Source organism: Mustela lutreola, chromosome 15 (assembly GCF_030435805.1).
Source record: "Mustela lutreola isolate mMusLut2 chromosome 15, mMusLut2.pri, whole genome shotgun sequence".
Taxonomy (NCBI): domain Eukaryota; kingdom Metazoa; phylum Chordata; class Mammalia; order Carnivora; family Mustelidae; genus Mustela; species Mustela lutreola.
The window spans coordinates 32,054,720-32,076,155 of NC_081304.1; the positions used below are offsets into that span (position 1 = coordinate 32,054,720).

At 50.5% G+C, this 21,436-nt stretch overlaps 2 protein-coding genes across 4 annotated transcripts in view; both read right to left on the reverse strand.

The window, feature by feature from the left end:
• Positions 1 to 419: 419 nt before the first annotated feature.
• Positions 420 to 5,987, reverse strand: MRPS23 (mitochondrial ribosomal protein S23). The gene is made up of 5 exons (XM_059147605.1): positions 5,831 to 5,987; positions 5,098 to 5,268; positions 2,164 to 2,241; positions 1,827 to 1,953; positions 420 to 1,413 (listed from the first exon to the last, which is right to left on the reverse strand). Exons 1-5 carry the CDS (start codon positions 5,872 to 5,874, stop codon positions 1,261 to 1,263), a joined length of 573 nt encoding a protein of 190 aa, XP_059003588.1. The 5' UTR covers positions 5,875 to 5,987; the 3' UTR covers positions 420 to 1,260.
• Positions 5,988 to 15,214: 9,227 nt separating this feature from the next.
• CUEDC1 (CUE domain containing 1) overlaps positions 15,215 to 21,436 on the reverse strand; it is an 81,890-nt gene continuing 75,668 nt past the window's right edge. For all 3 annotated transcript variants that reach the window (XM_059147680.1, XM_059147679.1, XM_059147681.1), the window contains 4 exons: positions 20,743 to 20,836; positions 19,971 to 20,029; positions 19,091 to 19,161; positions 15,215 to 16,962 (listed from right to left, as the gene is read on the reverse strand). In XM_059147680.1, coding sequence (XP_059003663.1) covers positions 19,094 to 19,161; positions 19,971 to 20,029; positions 20,743 to 20,836 — 221 coding nt within the window. In that variant the 3' untranslated portion in view covers positions 15,215 to 16,962; positions 19,091 to 19,093. The remainder of the gene's footprint in view (positions 16,963 to 19,090; positions 19,162 to 19,970; positions 20,030 to 20,742; positions 20,837 to 21,436) is intronic.

Here is a 21,436-nt window from a genome sequence, read left to right on the forward strand (position 1 = left end):
TTAATGAGTGACCCCCAACAGAACCATCTCTCCCACCTGCTTAAGACCTCCTCCCCAAGCTTGGCACTCACTGGCTGTCTATGGTTGTTGAATGGATGAATTTACTTTCCCATCTAAAAGTAAAACATTCCACAAACAAGAAGAATTGCAAAACGGTGACAGGGGTGGCAGGGAGATACAGCATGGCCGAAAACTGCTTTTGCCTCATGTACTATTCACCTTCCATTCCCAGAGCACCGTGTGCAAGGCCGTGCCCAGGCTGAGGTGTGGGCTCTGCCCTTGGTCTGCCAGAACACAGAAGAGACTGCACGCAAAGAACAGAAAAGCTACAGGAGTTCTAAAATCAGAGAATTTCTGAAGCAACTTCTTTCTACTACCTGAAAACCACTGGTCTGATCAGAAATACAAAAGCTACACACTTAGAAGAAGATGTCATTTATTCAGGAGAAGATATGAAAATGAAGAAAGCAGAACAGTTGGTAAGGTCTCATGAGCACATCTCCACACCAGGAGGCAGGTGGATGCCGGGGGAGAACAGCATCTAAATGAGCTGGCCTCCTCCTGGCAATCCAGTTATCTACAGATGTCCTCTAAATTCAGTCTTCAGCTGAATGTAATCACTTATTCATTCAAATCTTTACTAAGCAGACTAGGTTCGGGCCTATGCTAATTGCCTCCAGCATCCTCAACCTCATCTATGAGATTAAAGCTATAGTTTCGACCTCTGTCTATCATCAATGATAGGTTCTCACTTTTACCACAAAGCACAAGTCAGCGTGACCTCTCAAGTTGAAAAGCAATAGTTCTATAGTAAAATGTAAAGATTATCTACAGACAGAAACAGTTGGCCCAGGGGACATACCATATGCACAAGTAAAAGCCTGACGGAGCCAGAAAAGAGAAAGATACCGAGAATCAGATATAGCCAACCCACATGTTAACACAGAAATCTAAGCAGACCTACTCAAAACGTGTCCCATTCAAACCATACTTATAAAGGTTTCCTCATGCTATTTACAATTTTAAAGTAAATTTACTTTTTAAGCAGTCAGGGAATTCTTTATTTAATACCATCCTAACATAAAAGTTCATTCAAACCATGAAACTGAGCTTATGACAACCTAGAAATAGGAACTAAAAGAAGGCAAACATAATGCCTTAGAGACTGGGAAACATTTACACAGTTCAACTGTTAAAAACAGTTCAACATTCATTTAGTGAATACAGTCTGGATGTCAGTATACATGGAATACAAGTTCTTCAGGGAGGTGAGAGACCTTTTGGCTGTTCTTCAGATGTCTCCAAACGCTGATCCTGGGGAACTTCTTGAAGAGGCTGTTTTTTTTCCAATACTGTTTGAGGTTTGACACCCGTGGGTTCAGATTCCCAGGAAATGTGACTACCTTCCTTTTGCTTAAAAGACCAAACATAAATACATCACACAGATGTCATTTTCACTCCACTGACTGGCTGAAGCTGAAGCTAGCTGAAGCTAAGCACATTCTATCATGGAATCAAAACATTAACATTAATATCCCAGGTCAAATTCTATTATAACAAGCAACACACATGATAAAAATCTCTAGAGAACCATAATTTCAAAAGCCCTAATACTAACTCACTTGTTCCAAGTAGCAGTCACTATCACAAAATTTTAGTATATGTATATGTACACATCTTTTTTAAATTTCAGTATATTTCATCTACCAGCATTTGACCTGGTGTTCAGGGACACAGGCCAAGGTTGGGAGAAGAAAAACCAAGCCTTCAACTTCTAACAAAGAGACAACTAATCCTTAAAATAATTTTAATTAAAAAATACTCACAGTCCTTGTTTCTCCTACTCTTCTCAGAATGACACCTGCTGCTAATAAAGTCTTCCCTGTTTCCACAAATAACTTCTCTTCATCAGTTTCTCCAAGTTTCTGTAGCTCAATGTACTTCTCCACAAACCTGGAATTCCAAACAGTCACATCTGAGGTCTGTATATTGAGAGTCATCTACATGCTGTTACACAGTATAAAGCCTTCCCTTAACACATCTTCCATAGGAGTAGCTTTTTCCTCCTGGGGAATTCAACAAAACTCCTCAAACTGATCATTAAATTCCTTAAAAAAAAAAAAAACCAAAAAAATTAACCCAAGATATGTTAAAATGGCTTACTGTTGACAGGTAGACTTGAAGTTTGGATTGAACAGATCAAAAGCTCTCTGACCAGATCCATAGGCTGAATAAAATTTCCTAGAAAATATAAACAACACAACATAAATCTCCACTTACAGATCATGGCCATGAAGAAAAATTACTAAGCCAAGCATAAACTTATTTTTTTTAATTAAGTTATGCATGCACATGGCTAATACACCAAATATTACAAAAAGGTATCCAATGAAAAGTTAACATTCCTGCTCACCTCCACCCCAAACCCCCAGCTCCCTCCCAGGAAGCAACACTAACCATTTTCTTGGGTATCCATCCAAGAATATTCTAATATACAAGCATACATGCATCTATCATTCCCCCTCAGCTACATAGTTTAACTCCAAGGACAGAAAACACTATTGTACATCTTGTACATTGTACATCTTGCCTCTTTTTTTTTTTTTTAAGATTTTTATTTATTTATTTGACAGACAGAGATCACAAGTAGGCAGAGAAGCAGGCAGAGAGAGAGAGGAGGAAGCAGGCTCCCTGCTGAGCAGAGAGCCCGATGCGGGGCTCGATCCCAGAACCCTGGGATCACGACCTGAGCTGAAGGCAGAGGCTTTAACCCACTGAGCCACCCAGGCGCTCCCATCTTGCCTCTTCTACTTAATAGTTCTTAGAGATCATTTCAAATCATTGAACTTATATGGTTTCCAGTCCTTTGCTCCTTTTCCAATCCTTTTGCTCCTGTAGACAGTGCTACAGTGATTAACTTTATCAGTATTTCTTAGTACACTGTCCAAAGGAGTCTGGAATAAATTCATAAAAACAGTTTTACTAGCTCAAGGTATGTGCATTTGTAATACGGCCTTCCAAACTGCCAGACGCTTCCTGAAGTGGCTGTGCCAATTTACACTCACAGCAGTAATATAGAAGAGTGTCTATTTCCCCATACCCCGGCCTAATTCTCTCTTCCTACTTTTTGTTCTTTGTCAATTTGACAGATGAAAAATTGTAACTCATTTTACTTTTGCCTTTTCTTATGAAATAAACTGGACATCTTTTCATATGTTTAAAAACAAACTGAATTTCCTTTTCTGTGCTCTTCTGTTTGGTGGGTTTTTTCTACTGATTTATAAGCAAATTTTATAGCAATATAATTAGCCCTTTGTCATACTTAATACCAAATTTTTTTCCCAATATGTTGGCTGGCTTTTGAATCATCTTGTGGCACTTTTTTAGGGGGCATAAAATTTTAATATGGCGTCTGGGTTTTATGTTATACTGACAAAGGTCTTTATCACTCAGATTATTCTTAAAAATTTTTCCACGTTTTCTTCTAGTACTTTTATGCTTTGATTTTTTACATTTAGGTTTTGATATGTCTGGAACTTATTTTGTTTTTATAAGTTCTTTAAAATATTAAAAACACAAAAAGGAAGCCACGAAAATAAAGGTTCAAAAAATTATTTCAATGCAAGGTATTATTATTTTGACATTAACAGTGATAAAAAAGGGACCAATAAAATATTCCACATCTCCAATGAACTATCACCTAGCTCCTGCTAACGATACAGCAGGAACACAAATGATTTTTTTTTTTATTTTTATTTTTAGAGAGGGACAGAAGGCACAAGCAGGAAAAGGGGGAGAGGGAGAAAGAGAGAATCCCAAGCAGACTCCCTATGGTAAAGCCTTATGGAGCGTTCAATCCCAGGACCCTGAGATCATGACCTGAGCCAAAATCAAGAGTCAAATGCTGACCTGAATAAGACTCCTAGACACACCCACAAATGATTTTAATACATAAATCCTGACCAAGTACGTACAATGAGCCTACCCCGAAAAACACTGACAAAGAAATCAATGCCCCCAAAGATCTCGTACTTCAGGAACTACCCTGAAAAATTCCAAGTAGAGCAAGAACATACTTGTTCCCCCACCTCAACGAGTGTTGAGGGCCAGGGGAGGAGATTCCTGATATGAAAGGGGTCTAGACCTCAAATGAGAATATAATGACCTCATAAATTGTTTTTTTACATCCAGAAATAGAGAAAAGAATAAGAGGACAGGGGCACCTGGGTGGCACAGTCAGCTGAGCATCTGACTCCTGGATTTGGCTCAGGTCAGGCTCAGGGTTGCAAGATTGAGATTCGCCTGGGGCTCCATGCTTAGCACAGAGTCTGCTTCTCCCTCTGCCCTTCCCCTCTGCTCTTGTGTGTATGCACACCCACTCTCTCTAAAATTAAAAAAAAAAAAAGAAAGAAAGAAATATATTACCCTGAACAAGGTACCACCTCTGATCTTAATATTTAAGAAAAAAGAATCACGGGGTGCCTGGGTGGCTCAGTGGGTTAAAGCCTCTGCCTTCCACTCAGGTCATGATCCCAGGGTCCTGGGATTGAGCCCCGCATTGGGCTCTCTGCTCAGTGGGGAGCCTGCTTCCTCCCCTCTCTCTGCCTGCCTCTCTGCCTGTGATCTCTGTCAAATAAATAAAATCTTAAAAAAAAAAAAAAAAAAAAAAAAGGATCACACAAATTCTAGGTACTAAAAACTGACATCACTATTTGTGGGAAAGAGCTCTGCCACTGAATTCCCAGTGAGTTGACCTCCTTGAGCCTCATAGTCTTTAAAAATAAAATGAAGACAATACACTGATCTTGTAGGGTTAGAGTAAGGCCCAAGTTAGAGAATGTTTTTTAAGGGCTTGGCATAGTGCTAACAGATACACAGAAACGGGTAGCTATAACTGCAACTACCAGTCCACCAGTTGGGCTCCAGATCCTATTTCCCAGAACTTGCTTCAGATTCCCTACCTTGGGAGATACACAAGACCTTCTTCACAGGGCAAGCCCTGGCTCGACTCCTAAAAAAAAAGTCACCAGACTGCTAGCTAAATCTCTCCTCCTGAAGTTTTGCTGCCTCCTGTCCACCATGTGGCTTGGCACTCACGCTCTAATCCGATCCTCGGGGTACAAGATGTCCTGGATGGCAGCTTTGGCTTTGCCATATCGCAAGCGGGGCCTCCGGAAGACGGGCTCTCTCAGTGGGGGAAAGGCATTATATACGTCAAACCACAGGGGCTTCTCGTTCAACACCCCAGCCCGAATCAGGTCCCGAGTCCTTAAGGAAGGGAAGATAACGAAGGTCAGTCAGTTACAACAGTCTAAACCCCTGAGTCAGTCTAGTCACCGCCTGGGACATCGGTGGGATCACGGAGTCCACAAGACAGACCCGGAAGGAGGCCAGAGCGGAGTGTTCCCCACCTACAGTTAACATATTTCCATATTCCAAACCAAACTAACAAAGCTCAGGGGTTAAGTTTTAAGCTCTCTTTTTCTCAGGTGCGTCCCACCCCCCCTCGCCCCATCCTCGCCGCGTCGAAGAAAATACAAAGGTGGCCCACAGGGGCCCATCATCATCTTCCTCCCTTCCTCTTCCTAGGGAACTCCGCTCGGACAGGGGAGAGGTGCAATCTTGAAAGGGAAAGATGCGTTCAGAGAGTGGGTCGTCAAGCACACCTATTCAGAGACAGGAGGGAGCACGAGAGGGCCTCCCCCGGCTCAGACTCCCGCACTCTGGAGAATGCTTCGCCCGGCTCTGACCCACCCAGAAAGAGCGTCAGCGGTCGAGAGCCCCCTTCCTGAGGAGGTACCCTCAGCCCACACCGGGTCCGAGCACGCACCGCGAGAAAACACTCCCCACGGTCTCCAGCCGGCTCCTCGCCATGGCTGGTGCCTCGGACACTTACGGCCGGGGGCTACCGGAAGCGGAAGCGCCGGCGACAGGCGAAATGGGCGGAGGCTGCTGGCCGAGACGAGGATCGCGGCGCTCTCTCCGCCTCCGCAGCCGGCGAGCCGAGCCAGGCAGAAGCAAAGGATGGGCCGAACTGGTGCGGGTGTTGGCTGCGACCAGGTTCAGACTGGAGCACTCGATAGCCGAGCCGAAAGGGAGGGAGCGGGCCAGAGCCGGGCAGAAGCAATAAATGACCGATCTAGAGGAGGGACTCTCGCAGATGGTTGCTTTGCCCTCTCTGGCCTTGCGGAGCATACTCCAGTCAAGAAGGTGGGGCGGCGCGGAGGGAAGATGATGGGGAGGAAGGAGTGAGGCGCAGCTTACGTTCGGGGAGCCAGCTAGGCCAGGACGCATGTAAAGACAGAGATGAGAGGTCACACCGTGGCAAGGCCCGGACTGCGCCTTACCTTGTTTGGAGCCACAGACTCCGCAGAAGGAAACCGAGGCCGGGGACGGGCAGGCACCGGCCCAAGGTCACACTAAGGCCCTAGCCTCCTTCCTCCGCGCCCTGCTATGCGGCGTGCCCCGGGAGTCCGTTGACCCCGGAGTGCCTCCAGCATCCGCTGACCTCGGGATGCTGCGGGGCAACTAGTGTTTTCTCCGCGGGAGGCGTCGCGGGCTCGCTCCTTTTGGAGCTGGAAAAGCGAAAGTGAACAGGACAAAATTCCGATACGGAGACTCAAAAATCTGGAGACAGTAACCTCTCAGGGTGACCTTCTGGTCCAATAATCATACTAAGGGTAGAGTACCCCAGAGAACTCAAAGCGCAATGTCCTGAGGGTAATGGTGCAAGAATGATCATTGCAGTATTGTAGCGGGGAAGAAAATCAAATGGAAAGTTATGGTTTATATATCCTATGCAATCCTATGCAGCTATTACAATGAACAAGTTATATCCCTCTGCATTTCCCTAGATGCACGCCCATGACTTCTAAAATGAAAAAGGACGTTGCAGAGAAACATTTTAGTGGGATCCTAACCTGTTCAAAGAATAAAGAAAACACCTTTATATGTGTTTGTGTTTGTATGGAGATAGAAACCATGTGGAAGGCACACAAGACTGTGAAGATTGGTTATCTCCAGTGAGACTGCAAGAAAAGAATATTTTTTCTTTATGTATCCCTCAGAGTTTGACCTGTAAAGAGTTTTTACTCATATTTGAGCTTTTTAATCCAATGAAATGTTTTGAATCACAGACACACAAAATAGCTTCTGGGAACACATTATCATCTTTGTAAGCCAGAAAGAGCAGCAAGTCATCCCAGAGCCCTCCCACTCTATGGGAGGCTGGTAAGGAGGAGGAATGTAATGTTTGAGAAGCAGTTACTGCTTGTTTGTGTTATCTTGGAATCCACACACCTGCTCAGAAGGTAGCTATTATTAGCCTTATTATAGATGAGAAAGTGAGGCCACAGTGGGTGAAGTATCTTGTCAGATACTTGAGTGACAGAGCCAGGCTTCCAGCACAGCCTGGGCCCTCTCTAGAACCCCAAACCCTCCTTAGCTATGCCTCAAGCTGGAGATGGGTAGACCTATAGAGACGGGACAAAGCTCGCCCCAGGGGCAAGGGCCAGGATGATCTGAGGCCCAGGGCTACACTAAGAGGGCGGTTTCACTGTTGCCACAGGGCCCTGTGACAAAGGGAAGAAAACCCAGTTCTGGCTCCTGGGCCAAGTGTAGAGATTCCAATCTCCCGGTCCTAGGAAGGTCTGGAGGACTCTGCTCTAGGGAGAACAAACATGCTCCCAGCTAAATATAGTCTTCCCAGCCTCATAACAAGTTTCTAATTCTGTCCCAAGTCCGAGCTAGCTGCTGGGGGAGACCACAGACACACTTCCCCTCTCCCACTCAGGCCTGACTCCCTAGGCTATTGCAGTGACCGCTGGTAAAGAAGTAGAAGGGTTTATTCTACAATAAGAGAGGAGAGCCAAGAGTGCAAACCCTCAATAGGGGAGGAATTGCAAGGTGGGAATTTTTCCTCTAGATCTTCTTAGGAAAGTTCCTTCTTCTTGTGAGCCTTGAAAGTTTCCCCTCCAGCATCCTATTTAATGCCTCTGTGCCTGAGACAGGGGAATGATGGTGTGTAGATAGGAGGACCATGGGAATGTGGGAGCAAGATGAATGGGGAACCCCCAGCCTGCAGCAGGAAGTGAGCACCCTAGGGAGTGTTCATTCCTGAAAGGGAAGAGGCTGTCAGGCAGCTGAGGGCAGGCAAACTGGACCTTAGAGGCTTCTGTCTTCTCACCAGGACCTCTCAAGGCTGCAAGGGGCTGTTGTACTCATGCCACATGCTGCACCAGAAATCTGGATCATCTTGTTAAACTGTTCAACTCTCTGATGCCATAGGTAGTGTCCCGGCAATCTTACACAGAAGGAAAGAGAACTTGTAAACTCTCCAAAAGGCCGTATTCCTTCTACTGCGCTGTAGATGTGCCCACTAAACAGTCTTAACTGTCTGCGTGCCTTGCAGCAGGAGTAGAAGCCGCCGTTGTGGACAGCCCGAATCGTAGCAACAGGCACTTAGTGCTGGTACATGACAAGTCTGATGGCAGTTACAGCATCACTGCTGCTCTTGTGATCTATCACCCGCCCACTGCCCCCTAGGACCGAAGCATTTTCATATTGTAGTAGTCGGCTAGGGCAGCCGTAGCAAGGGATCACAGACTGGGTGGCCTCAACACCAGAAAGGTATTTTCTCGCAGTTCTGGAGGCCAGAAGTCCGAGATCAACTTGGCATGGTTGGTTGCTGCTGAGGCCTCTCTCCTTGGCTTGCGGACGGCTGCCCTGAATCCTCACGTGGTCTTCCCTCTGTCGTGTGTCCTCTTCTTGTGACACCGGTCATATTGGATCTGGGCCAGACCTAATGGCCTCATTTTAACTTCAGTTCCTCTTTAAAGATGATCTCCAAACGCGGCCACATTCTGAGATACTGGGGGTTGGGATTTCAACGTCGGAATTTTGGAGGGATGCTGTCCAGCCCCATTACATTGCTAAGTACTTAGTCTGAAGAGCTCCCGTCTGCCCAGCTAGATCCACACCGACTTAACCCTGCTCTGTTCCTCACGAGGCTGACTTCTATGGACCTCATCCCACTCTAGTTCCATTTGTGTTGTTGCAAATGGCAAGATTTCATTCTTTCTGATGACTCAGTAATATTCCGTGTGTGTGTGTTTATTTGAAAGAGAGAGAGAAAGAGAGCACAAGCAGGGGGAGGGGCAGAGGGAGAAGGAGAAGCAGACTCCCTGCTGAGAAGGGAGCCCCATAGGAGGCTCAATCCCAGGACCCTGAGATCATGACCTGAACTGAAGACAGATGCTTAACCTACTGAGCCACGCAGGTGCCACCACATCTTCTTTATCTATTCACCACCAGTCGATGGACATTTGGGTTTTTTCCATAATTTGGCTATTGTCCGTAGTGCTGCTATAAACATTGGGGTGCATGTGCCTCTTTGAATCAGCATTTTTGTGTCTTTAGGGTAAATACCCAGTAGTGCAATTGCTGGGTCATAGGGTAGCTCTATCTTCATCTTCTTAAGGACCCTCCATACTGTTTTCCGGAGTGGTTGCACCAGCTTGCATTCCCACCAACAGTCCAGGGGAATTCTCACAGGGCGGCCTCTTCACACAGAGCTCTCTTCCCAGGTTTCAGTCCCTATTTCCTCCTTGGCCCCTTCAGACCTAGACTCAGCAAACGGTGTCCCTCTGTCACTAGCCAAATGCTTTGGGCCATCCTTTGTGGCTTCCCTACACTCTGCCCACATCTTTATGAAGAATGCCCTTATTTATATAGTGCCTGGGAATGTGTCAGACAAAAAGAGAAAAAAGCACCCCAATAGCAGGACAGCCTTGGTAAGTAAAAGTCCCAGCATATTGATGAAATCATTAATACTGCTACTCAACTTTTTTTTTTTTAAGATTTTATTTATTAGAAAGAGAGCATGAGAAGGGGGAGGATCCGGGGGAGAAGCAGACTCCTTGCTGAGCAGGGAGCCCCATGAGGGACTAGATCCAGGATCATGACCTGAGTGGAAGGCAGTCGCTCAACTACTGAGCCACCCAGATTCCCCTGCTACTCACCTTTGGCAGAAAGCCAGGGTCAGGGAGAAATTAGCTGCTTGCCTTTGAAAAGGAGGAAAACAATAGTATATGGACCAGGAGGATGAAAGACAAGGAGAAGGCTAGAGTGCCATCTCCCCCCTCGCCAGGCTGTTGTGTGCTCCCTCTCCTGGTCCAGCATGCTCCTCAGAGGCCCATACCTCCCCTTCCTTTGGAGTCCATCAGGAGAGCACTTGAGCCCCCAGCACACCCTCTGCCAGACTCTGCTCCCTCCCTCCCTAACCTTCTCCCTCTCAAAATGTGGTGGTGTGACTCTACTTACTTGTCTGCGTCTCTATCTGGGCCTCTCTGAGGGCAGGAACCGGGTCTTTCCTATCTCTGCCTTCCCCTACCCTGCCTGGGGTTGGCCTGGAGCTGACTCTCAGAGTTTCCTAAAAAACAACATGGATGACTAAAGCCAAGCTAGGACAAATGAGGATGGCACCATCCAGCCCTCCTTCCTGGAGGCCTTCCTCAAATACACCCTAGGTGTATGGGCAAAAGCTGTGATTGAATGGAAATAATCCTCCACCCCACCACGACCCTGGTCATCTCTAGTTCTGGCTATCCTGTGTGCCTCACTGACAGATCCATTTTTACAAACCTCTGGGCCTCAGCTTTGTTATCTGCAAAATGAGCATAATCATAGCACCCACCATATAGCCTTGTTGTGACGAGTCAGTGGGTCAGTACCTTCAGAGTTATTAAAACAGTGCCTAGTGTATAGGCCCAATAAATAAGAGTGATGATGATGGCTTCTGAGCATTCCTCATTGAAAAGCAATGGATCACAATTTATTCAATCACACCTAACAATTTGCAAAGCATGTTCACACAGCTGCCCATTCATTTCTTCAGCAAGCAGTCTTGACCCCCAACAAGAATCCAGTTCAAGGAGAGGAAAGAGGAACACTTTATGCCTCTACCCACCCCTCTATCACCGTGGCTCCTTTTGTAGCCAAGGAAACAGGAGCCATCTGGGCCTGAAGCAACAACCTGGCCTCTTATTATTAGAATTAAAAGGCAATTGGAATCACTCTGGAGCTTTCCCAGCAGAAGATGCAACCCTTGAAGGCAGATGCTTCAGGCTGATATGGGCCTCTCTTTTCTTGTGGAAGGCAAAGCAACTGCATCCTTAACGTGCATCCAAACCTCCCAAGATCTTGGAAAATGCAGGTCCTGACTCAGGAGATCTGGGGTGAGGACCCAAACTCTGAATTTCAAACAATCACCCAAGTTGATGCCAACACTGCTAATCTGTAGGCAGGGCAACCGACTGGCCCAAGTTTGCTCAGGACTCTCCCAGTTTTAGCATTGAGATTCACACATCTGAGAAACACTTGGACCTGGAAACCAGGACATTCATTTGGTCACTGGGTCCACAGAGCACACTTTGAGTAGCAAGGATGTAGCCAGCTGAGTTTGTGCTGAGCTTTGCAGCCCCTCACTCCAGAGTCTCTGGAATAATCCTCTTGACCTGATAAAGAGTTGTGACTCTTTAATCTCTAGAAATTAGGGTAGCTACTGGTTTGGTGGGGTGTAAAGCTTATGTAATCTTAGAGGCTCTTTTAAGGAAAAACAAGTACAAAAATATCCTTGTTTTGCAAAATTTTCAAAACATATAACCATGCAAATAGTAAATTCCCTTCTGTTTGGCCTCTGGCCTAACAGGTGCTCACTTCCTTGTGGGAGAATGATGTTGGCCTGTCAATGGCCAATTCTGAGAGAGACCACCAGGTGGCAGTAGATTTACACATCCCTCCTCAACCCGCGCCAGGCCCCCGCCCATCTCCAGAAATTTCTAAATCTTCCTCCAGCTGGCCTAGCCAGCTAATCCAACAAATTAATCTGTGCTGTGATAATGGGCAAAGGAGTTCATGTGCTTCTCTCTAAACAGCATATTTTTCATTTAATGGAAATGCTAAGAGACTGTTTTTTAAACCAAATAAAGAATGCTAATACGTGAGTTCCAGGCACACTGTTGGATCACACATCACTATGGAGATGTTTTTAATCAGGGGGACCTTTTTGTGTTCAACAGATTGCATCTATGGAGAGGTTCTAGGTCTTATCACCTGTTCCCTCACCCCATTTTATAGCTTAGTGTTTAGGTACCAATTTGGGAGTTCAGCTCCCTGGGTAGTAAGTACTACCAATAACCAAGAGTCATGTTGAGTAAGGATCTTAACATCTCTGTACCTCAGTTTCCTCATCTGAGAAATGGGAGTGATCATAGTGATTTCATATAATAGTTGTGGGGATTAGGTAAAATAATGTATATAAAGCACCCCAGAAAAGTTGCATACAGTAAGCACTCAATAGGCAGCTATCATCTTCATCATCCCATGCCTCACCTGCCTTCTGCCTTCTGCAAACAAAATTCTCCATCTTTCCTCCAACCTCAACCCCCTACCAGGTGCCTCAAGAGAACAGAGGGAGGTTTGAGTCCCCAGCATGGTAATAACCAGGACAGTTCTGGGGACACCATTCTCCAGACCCATAATCTCCTCACAGGCTGGGCTGAGCCTGGAGACACCAAAGTGCACAAAGCGGGAGGGGCACGGGCTGGGCCAGAACTCCAGAGAGCCCAGCTCAGCACTTTTGCAGGAGGCAGACCTCCCATGTATCACCTCGTGGATACCAGAAGCCCAACATTTGCAGATGAGCCTGGCATGTGAGGGCAGATGGATAAGGGGGTTGTCCGGCCCAGCCCGACTCCTTCCTAAGTCCTAGGAAGACACCGTTCAACACAGAGGGACTCATTGTGGAGCAGAGGCTTCATCCACTGTTGGATCTGGGGAGCTCTCTTTGCCTTTTCTCCCCAATTCCCCTCTCTGGCTACAGTCAGCTTCAGTCAGCTACACCGAAAGGCAAACAATAACTGGTTCTCAAACTCCCTTGCATGTTAGAACCACCTGAGGAGCCTTTGCAGTCCAGTTACCAGATGTACAGCCTAAATCCCATACCAATGAAATCAGAATCTTTTGAGAATGAGACCCAAAATTTCAGAAATAATTCCAGTACGAGGCACCTGGCTGGGTGAGTCGAAGGAGTGTGCAAATCTTGATCTCAGAGTCATGGGTTCGAGCTCCATGTTGGGTGGAGAGAGAGAGAGAGAGAATGAATGAAAGAGAGAAAGAGAGAGGGAGAAAGAAAGGAAAAATAATTCCCATGTACAGCAAGTTTGAGACCTGATGTTCTCGAATGGTGTTTCTCCCGCTTAAGTGTGCATCCAAGTCACCTGAAGAGTTCGTTAAAATTCTAGTCCAGGGACGCCTGGGTAGCTCAGTGGGCTAAAGCCTCTGCCTTCAGCTCAGGTCATGATCCCAGGGTCATGGGATCGAGCCCCCCATTGGGCTCTCTGCTCAGCAGGGAGCCTGCTTCCTCCCCTCTCTCTGCCTGCCTCCCTGCCTGCTTGTGATCTCTGTCTGTCAAATGAATAAATAAAATATTAAAAAAAAATTCTAGTCCAGTAGGTCTAGGGTAGACCCTGAAATTCTGTGTTTCTCTCAAGTTCCAGATGATACAAATGCTGCTGGTACCTAGCACAGATTTTGAGTAGCAAGGTTGTAGAACTGTGCTTCTCAAACTTGGCATGTACCAGAATCATCCAGAGCACTTGTTAAAATACTCACGGTTTCAGAGTCCATGGGTCTGGAGTAGGGCCCCAGGCGACGCTGGTCCACTTGGAGCAGCAGGGCTGGGGAGCGTAGAACAGAGGTTTTGGAATCAGGCAGCCTGAGGGCCTGTTTCTGGCTTCACACCTTACTAGCTCTGTAATCTTGTCAGTTACTTAACCTTTCTGAATTGTCATTTCATCATCTATCAAGTGGCCATTATTGGGTAAGATTAATTGAGCTAATATGAAACACCTACCAGACTTCCCAGTGTGCCGGTCCTCAAACTTGATTGCAAATTTAAATTACTTGAGGAGCTTTAAAATAAATCACTCCATGGTTGTTGATTTAATTTGTCTGGGGTACTGGGCATCAGGATTTTTTTTTTTTAAGCATTCAGGTAATTCTGGGCAGCCAGTACTAGGTAGTGGCCTGGCGCTGTGGCTCCAGACACCAGAATCAGATTGCTGGGCTACATTCCCCGAGTAGCTCTGACTCAGTATGTCTAGCCTAGGGCTGAGAACTGGCATTCCTAACAAGTCCCTAAGTGTCAGTACTATGCTCCTATGCTCTGGGGATTACGCACCTATCAGTAAAAAATGCACAAGGCCAGGGCACCTGGCTGGCTCAGTCAGTAGACCACTAGATTCTGGACCTCTGGGTTGTAAGTTCAAGTCCCAAGTTGGGTACAGAGATTACTTAAAATCTTTTAAAAGAGTAGGGTTAGGTTAAAGATTAAGTTTGGGTTGCCCTCCTGCAAACAGTACGCATGTAAAGCATCACCAGCTGTTCCTGGGTCTGGCTGGGGCTGAGGGAGAACCTCTTTCTAAGGAGGGCGGGAGGAACCCTCATTGTTCCTTCAGAGGCTGAGTTCAAATGTGGCATGGGGGAACGGCAGTGTCCTAGGCCTGGGTGACTGGGAGCCCAGAAACAAGATGCGTGGGTGGAAGCCACAAGGAGAGCTTTGGGCTCAACACAAGAAAGACATTTTTAACCTTGAGAACTGCCCTCTGGAAACGGCAGCAGCTTCCTCTTTTGGCAGTGCGTTCCCTGGCCTGGGAGGTGGTCTGGCTGAGCTGCGGAGGGGAAAGGCAGAGGTGCTTGCACGGGAAGATATCTGCGGGTCTTTGAAGTCTGGCATTGCATATCCCAGCAGCCTCCCCTCAGCTGCTCCAGAAGCTTTCTGTTTATTTGGGGAAATGATGCGCTGGAGCTTTCCTGGCAGACTGGCTTTTCCCCTTGGTGTTTTCCTTTGCCTATCAGCTAGTGGTTTACTTTCCCAGGGCAAACAGGAGAGCGCCTGCGCTTAGCAAAGCCAGCAGGTTGGCGAGCTTGCTGTACCGGTAGCAGGTGTCGCCTCCGGAGTGCACTGCCATGGGAGAGCTAAGCCCTTGGGACTTTACACACTCTGTGGGTTAACTGGTTAACGGGGGACTTTGGGGGAGAGGGTGGAGAGTGGCGAGGCAGGTGGCCCTCGGGAGTGACAGGGGCTCCAGGAGGCCAAACTCTGCCCAAGGCAAGAAGAGAAAAGAGAAGGGTCCAGCCCACACTGCGGACCACATCAGAGCACCAAGAGAACACCAAGTCTTTATTACAGGAATTCCTATGAAACAGCTCCAAGAAAAAAACCCACACATAGGAGAAAACACAACTAACAAAGCAACATACACAGACTTGGGGCTGGGGCTTCCCCCACCATGCGCTGGGAGGGGTCGGGGCCACAGCCCGGGGGGCCTCTCCTCTGCCCCAGGGGCCAGACCGTCTGGAGCTTGGCCTGGCGGCCTGGGGGCTCGCGGGAGTGGGGGGAGCTCTGGCAGGGTCGCAGGGAGCAGCGGAGGGCAGGAGGTCCCCGCGCCAGCGCCCCAGGCCCTGCGCAGCCGCCAAACTTGGTCAGGCGGAGGCGTGTCCGTCCCCCCAGCCCACGGGCCGCCTCTCCGGAGCGCGCGGGGTAAGCTGAGCCTCCCAGTGGACTGGGGCCTCAGTGGAACGAGGTGCGACTGTGCCCGCCACGCCCTCATTATCTCGGGGTGACGTGTGGCCACCAGGCCCCGCCAAGGCGGGGCTCCCACTCTCCACCTAACAAGGTTGGGCTGGGCAGTTTCCCCACTTCGGGGAGGGAGGGGGAACCCTTTGTGTCTGCCCAGGCTCCCTGGCTCTCCAGAGAGGTCAGCGCGTTCCCATCTTGGAGGCTGGCTGGAGAGACTGGGCCAGCCGCCCTCCCACTGGCAGTGGTTGGTGCCTGCTAAGGCTTGTGGAACCGGAGTGTGCCTTCGCAAACCATTCACTGTCTTGTTCTTGGCAAGAGGTGCCAGGAAGCCCTTCCGCCCCAGGCACCCCCACCAGGGCTGGCCACCTCTTCCCCTTGCTTCCCAGTCCTGCACTTTCTCAAGGGTCACCTCAGAACCTGCTGCTGCCCACCCTTAGTGACAGCAGGACTTCTACTCAGAGCCCCCATGAGCCCCCACTGTTAAGTGACTGCAGGGTCCCATCCAGAACCCGCTTTTGTCTTCTGCCTCAGTCCAGAACACTCCTGCCTAGCCAAGAGTCCCCCAGCTCCAGGGTGGCCACCTTCCGACCCCTGGCAGGGGCCTGTGCCAACCCCTAACAGAGGCAGTTGGCGGGGCCCTGGCAGGGTGGCCAGTAACTTGCTCTCTACAGTGGCCCGTCACTCCTCAGAGGGGCCTGAGTGACTGCCCAGCGCTCTCCCACCCATGGCTCTGGCCAGGGCTTGTACCAACCGCAGGCCTGGGCGAAAGGCCAAGATGCAGGAAGCCATCGAAATAAAGGACGCAAGGTGCCCAGATGGGAGCTGGGGATGGGGATAGGGGGTCCGGCAGTATCTGGGGCCCAGAAGGAGAGATGGGGAAAGGAGGGGGCAGGGGCTCCCCCTTCAGAGGCTTCACCATCCTGCCTTTTCGGGTACTCCAACCTTTGCATTTTTTCTGGGATTTTTTAAAGTAAGCAGCAGGGCAGTGGGGTGGGGGTGGGGGTACGCGGTGGTGGTTCCTGCATTCCCACTCAAGGCCCACAGAACAGCCTGGCTACAAGAGGGGCTAGGATGGGCTGCTGCCCCTAGGGCCCCAGGTCCTTCCTCCAATCACAGCACAAAACTCCAAAGTTCTAAGTCCCATGGAAAGTGGCAGTGACGGTGGCAGTGGTGGGGCTGGACCATGGCTGGAGAATCACCAGCGCCTCAGTCCTTGGCGCCATCTGTCTGGCAGCAGCTGGGCCCTTCAGCTGGGGGCCAGTTTGGCTCTCCGGCCACCTCCACCAGGTCAGACATCTCCGGCGAGGAGGAACTGCTGGCATCTGGTAGGGAAAAGAGATGGAAGAAGTCTGGAGCTTCTGGAGCCCACTGGAAAGACCACTGGAGCCCAGTGGTCTCTCCTTGTCCCTGCAGAGCAACCCCTGCAGAGATGGTTTTAGGCAGAAGGTCCCAAAGACAGGCGCCCTCTCCTTCCAGGGACTCTATGCCAGCGTTGGAACTCTGCCCGAGGCCATGTCCCACCCTCCAAATCCAAGCTCCTAGAACAGCAAGAGCAGGGCCTCTGGCAGCTAGAGATGGAGTGGGGGCTGGAATTCCAGGGGGCAGAAGCGTATAGGAAGGGCTCAGAGGTGGGGAAGTAGCCAGCCCATTCTGGGAATGCAGCGGTAGCTCAGGGAGCTACACCAAGGGGACCTGTAGGGGCAGAAAATAGATTGGGGTCAGAATTTGGTGGGCCCCACACACCAGGCCGAGGAGTTCATAAACCTCTACTCAGAGCGTTCACTCCAACATCAAGGGAGAAAGGGCAGAAGAGTGGTGTTCTGATGACGGGGGGAACAGAGTTGGGCAGTGAAGACTCTAGCAGCCACGAACCCGGTGAACCCGGTGATGGGAGTCTACCAGGAAGGGAGAGGAGAAATGAAATAGGGAAGACCAGAGGAGAAGCTGTCTGACTCCCAGTGACTTCAGACCCAGGGCTGGAAAGACGGCCGTGGGCACAGCTGGTATGCAGAGCGAATGTGGAAGACTGACTGAGAGGGAGGGTCCGAGTTAGGGGCCCACTGCACAGAGGTCTTGCTGTTGCTGTGAAGAAGGGCAGTGACTGCCAGAGAGTGGGATCGAGAGAGTCAAGGGCAGAGCTCCCAGGAGAGCAAGACTTCGGGACTAGGAGGAGCCCCCAGGAGCAGCATGGGAGAATCAACAGCAGATAGGAAGAAGGCCCAGGATTCTTGGGCCACAGGGGTAGGCAGGGAAGAGTTTCAAGAAAGACTGCAGGCATGGCCTGCAGAAGGGAGCACCAGAGGGTGCAGAATGGAAGGACCTGGACCTGGGGTGACCTTCCTGCATCAGTCCGGGGGTGGTGGGAGGGCTGCCGCCTGCAATGGGTGAAAAAGGCTGTCACTTTTTCGTGAGCTGGGCAATGAAGGAAAATAATGAAAACTCTTGGTTCTTACGCCGGGGAGGAGGAGGAGGGTGTAGGGTTGAGGAAGGAGCTGGAAAGGGAAAAGCTAGACAACTGAGGAGAGAAATGATGATGGCAAGGTCCTGATGTGTGTGTGTGGGGGGGGGGGGACTCTTTGGAGCAGACATGTTTTCCCGGGGGTCGGGGGAAAGGGGAGGGAATGTCAGCAGCGGGAGAGGGAGGCAGTCAGCTGGAAGCGGTGTGAAGGCCAGCCGCCCAGGCTGGTTGATCCACCGCCACAACGACCATCCCGAGGGCAGTGAGCCATGTCATCACAGCGTGAGGGCCACACCTGCCAGCCTGTCCACGGCTGGGGGAGGCCCTGGAGACGCTGGCCACCAGGACCAGGACAGCAGCCTGGGGAAGGGTGGGTGGGCCACCTCCTGATGGGGAGGGCCCAGAACAGGGAACAGGTTCTACTGAGCCCCAGAAGGGGCACTGACATTCCCTGGTTCGTTGTCAGTCAGGGAGGCACAGAAGAGCAGGAGAAGCAGCCTGAGGGCCTGGGGCCAGCAATAGCGCTGCCTGGAGGGAGACTGGTTCTTCCTGTGGTTGTGACAGATTGCAGAGCACCCAACCCAAGCAGGCAGTGGGACAGCTCTGTGTGTGCATGGCTGTGGGGAGGCCACGTCAAGTTTTCCTAAGCCGTCCCCTTACTGTGCAGTATGTGTCCTGAACTGTCTTTCACATGGGCTGTCAACCATCAAGGTCAAAACTGACTTTTCCCCCTTGTTCCCAAGATCTGGCACAGGCAGGTGTGACTACTCTGCTAAATGAATAAATAACGAAAAAAAAAAAAGAAAAAAAAGGAAACTCAAAAGACCAGTTTCCATCCAGAGACCATGTCCCCTGCCACAATGATAGGGGAAGAAAACCAGGGTCTGCCTGAGCCCAATGCCCCTGGATCCCTGGGAAAACCCCTGGGGTGTGGGGCATATGGCAGGCCCCACCTTGGGCAGTCCCCGGGCTGCTATGGCTCCAGGCCTTACCTCTTATTGTCCTTCCCTTAGGGCTTCCTCCACCTTGGGTACCTCCTGTCGCCGTCCCCGAAAGTCTTCATCTGAAAAGGAGAGGCAAGTTGCCTCCTGCTCCACTGTGCGGGGCCTCATCAGGCATGTCCCCCAGGCCAGGCAAGAGAGCCGACCCAAGGTTCTCCATACCTTTTGTTTTCTGGGGCACATGCTGATCCTGGGGTGGACGGGGTGGGGAATGTATGGGTGCTAAGAGGCACCAGGGCACGGCGTGGGGTTAGGACACCTGACGGCTGGCCTGGCTCCATCACTGAGGTTGGACAATTTCTTCCCTCAGCTTCCTCATCTGTAGCATGCGTGGGGAAGTGGTACCTTCCCTACAGCCTCGAGCACCCTCCTAGCCCTTGTTTCCAGATGCCTCCTGACCCCTCAAGGGGCCCTCTGCTCTGAGGCATGAGGATCAGATTCAGCTGCGGGTCTACCAGTGTCTTCTGGCCCATATGGCCTTTGGGAAGGACTAGATGAACACTGAAAGTTCTCTGGGCCCAGAGACTGAAACTGCACAGCGCCTGGTTCTCCAAGTGAGGCCCCTCTGCATGGGTCGGGGTGTCTGTCCCCTCCCACCCTAGAGAAGAGACCCTGGAAACAGCACCTGACACTGTGCTCCAGGTAGAGACCTATGTGGAGGTGCTGCTGGGGCCCCCTTTGGCGGGGGTGGAAGAAAGGGAGAGACCATGTGAACCAAGAGGGAGGACCTATTTCTTTGGGTCACCTGCCCACCACCTCCCAAGATGTGTCCCCCAGGTTGGGTCCACCCAGAAAACACCAGGCCCTCCTCTTGGAGGGTCACCGATGATAAGGAACTTAGCATGAAGCTCCCCGTCCCGCCTAGACTCACCACAAGTGTGGCCCTCCACGTCGTCTAGGAGGTTAGCCGTTGACACCGCAGCTCCCAGCCTGGCGGGCCATTCAGGAAAACGGTCTCAACGATGCGTGGGCACTGCCATCATCCGCCCAGTTCTACTAGTCCCTGTCTCTGGCCTCTACCACCCACTCCCAGCTCAGGGACCTCTACCACACCAACATTACCCCCAACACTCCCCAAAGCCTCCTTTCCCTGGGATCAGGGGAATAGCCAGGGCCCGACTTTCTCACCCAGCTCCCATCTCTGGGGCTGGAGAAGGGAGTTCCCTTCTGTTCCCCTTTGGCTGCTCAGCTTCTAATATCCTGGGCCCATGTAACAAGCAGGGGTGGGAGTCTGGGTTAAAACGTGGAGAACCTTATTTTTACTCAAGAAACTGAAAGCAAGAAGGCAGGGCCCAATGTGCTTGAAATGGGGAGGCGGCAAGATCTATGAGTCAATTCAACTCATGAACTTAGGGAGAAGTGTGCTGATTTCAGTGGAAGAACCACGTTTTCTCCCAAGAGTAGATGAGCCCAGCCAGAAAGTGAAGATGTCATGAGACAACTCAAGACCCCAGAGAAGTGGGATATGCTGGCCTACTCCCCAGCCCGGTAGTGGGGCTCCAGACCCGGCTGTGGACTGGCCTCCCAGCGCATGGCGCAGGGGGTGACCACAGAGCAGGTCCCAGTCCCTGGAGAGAGCACAGCAAAGGGGTCAGCTCTCTCAGCGTCCATGCCCCCACCTTGCGCCAGGCCGGAAAGGATACGACTGGTGCTTGGACAAGTGTTTCCTCTTTGACTTCCTCATCTTGGTCTTCTCGGAGAAGGCCCTGGCCAGCTCGAAAAGCTTCCTCCGGGTGGCTGGGGCAGAGAGACCTGTGAGCCACAGCCGCAGGGCCAGCCCTGGGGTGGTGGCAGGCAGCGGGGCGATAGGAATGGGGGGGGTGCCCTCTCCTCCCCCAGCAGGGAGGCTGCCACCCCAGCAGGCCTGCAGGGGCAGCACAGGCCACCAAGAGCGGGCCCGCGGGCAGGCAGCCCGAGATCCAGGCATTCCTGCCCCAGCTGCGGCAGTCAGCAACACTCTTGGCTGTCTTTCCCACCGCCTCCCCCACCCCCTTTGCCCCCTCCAGAGTTGGTTCTGGGATTTCCATGACTAATCCGAGATTCCCCCCCCCCCCCCCCCCGAAATGGAGCCTGGAAGGGTGGCAGCCTCATTCACACATGCTTGTGTGGTGGGGAGGGGAGGAGGAAGGCTAGGTGCATCCTGGCTGGCAGGACTTTGTGGGAAGAGGTCACAAACCCTGGGGCCTCCTGCCCACAGAAAGTGGGCTTAGCATGGGCCCCTCCACTCATCAGGCCTGGCCAAGTCCCCTCAAGCCACAGAGGACATGAACTCTAAAACTGGGGTGGGAGTCGGGGGTGGGGAGGGCCACACATTATTATTTTTCTACAGACAGCTGG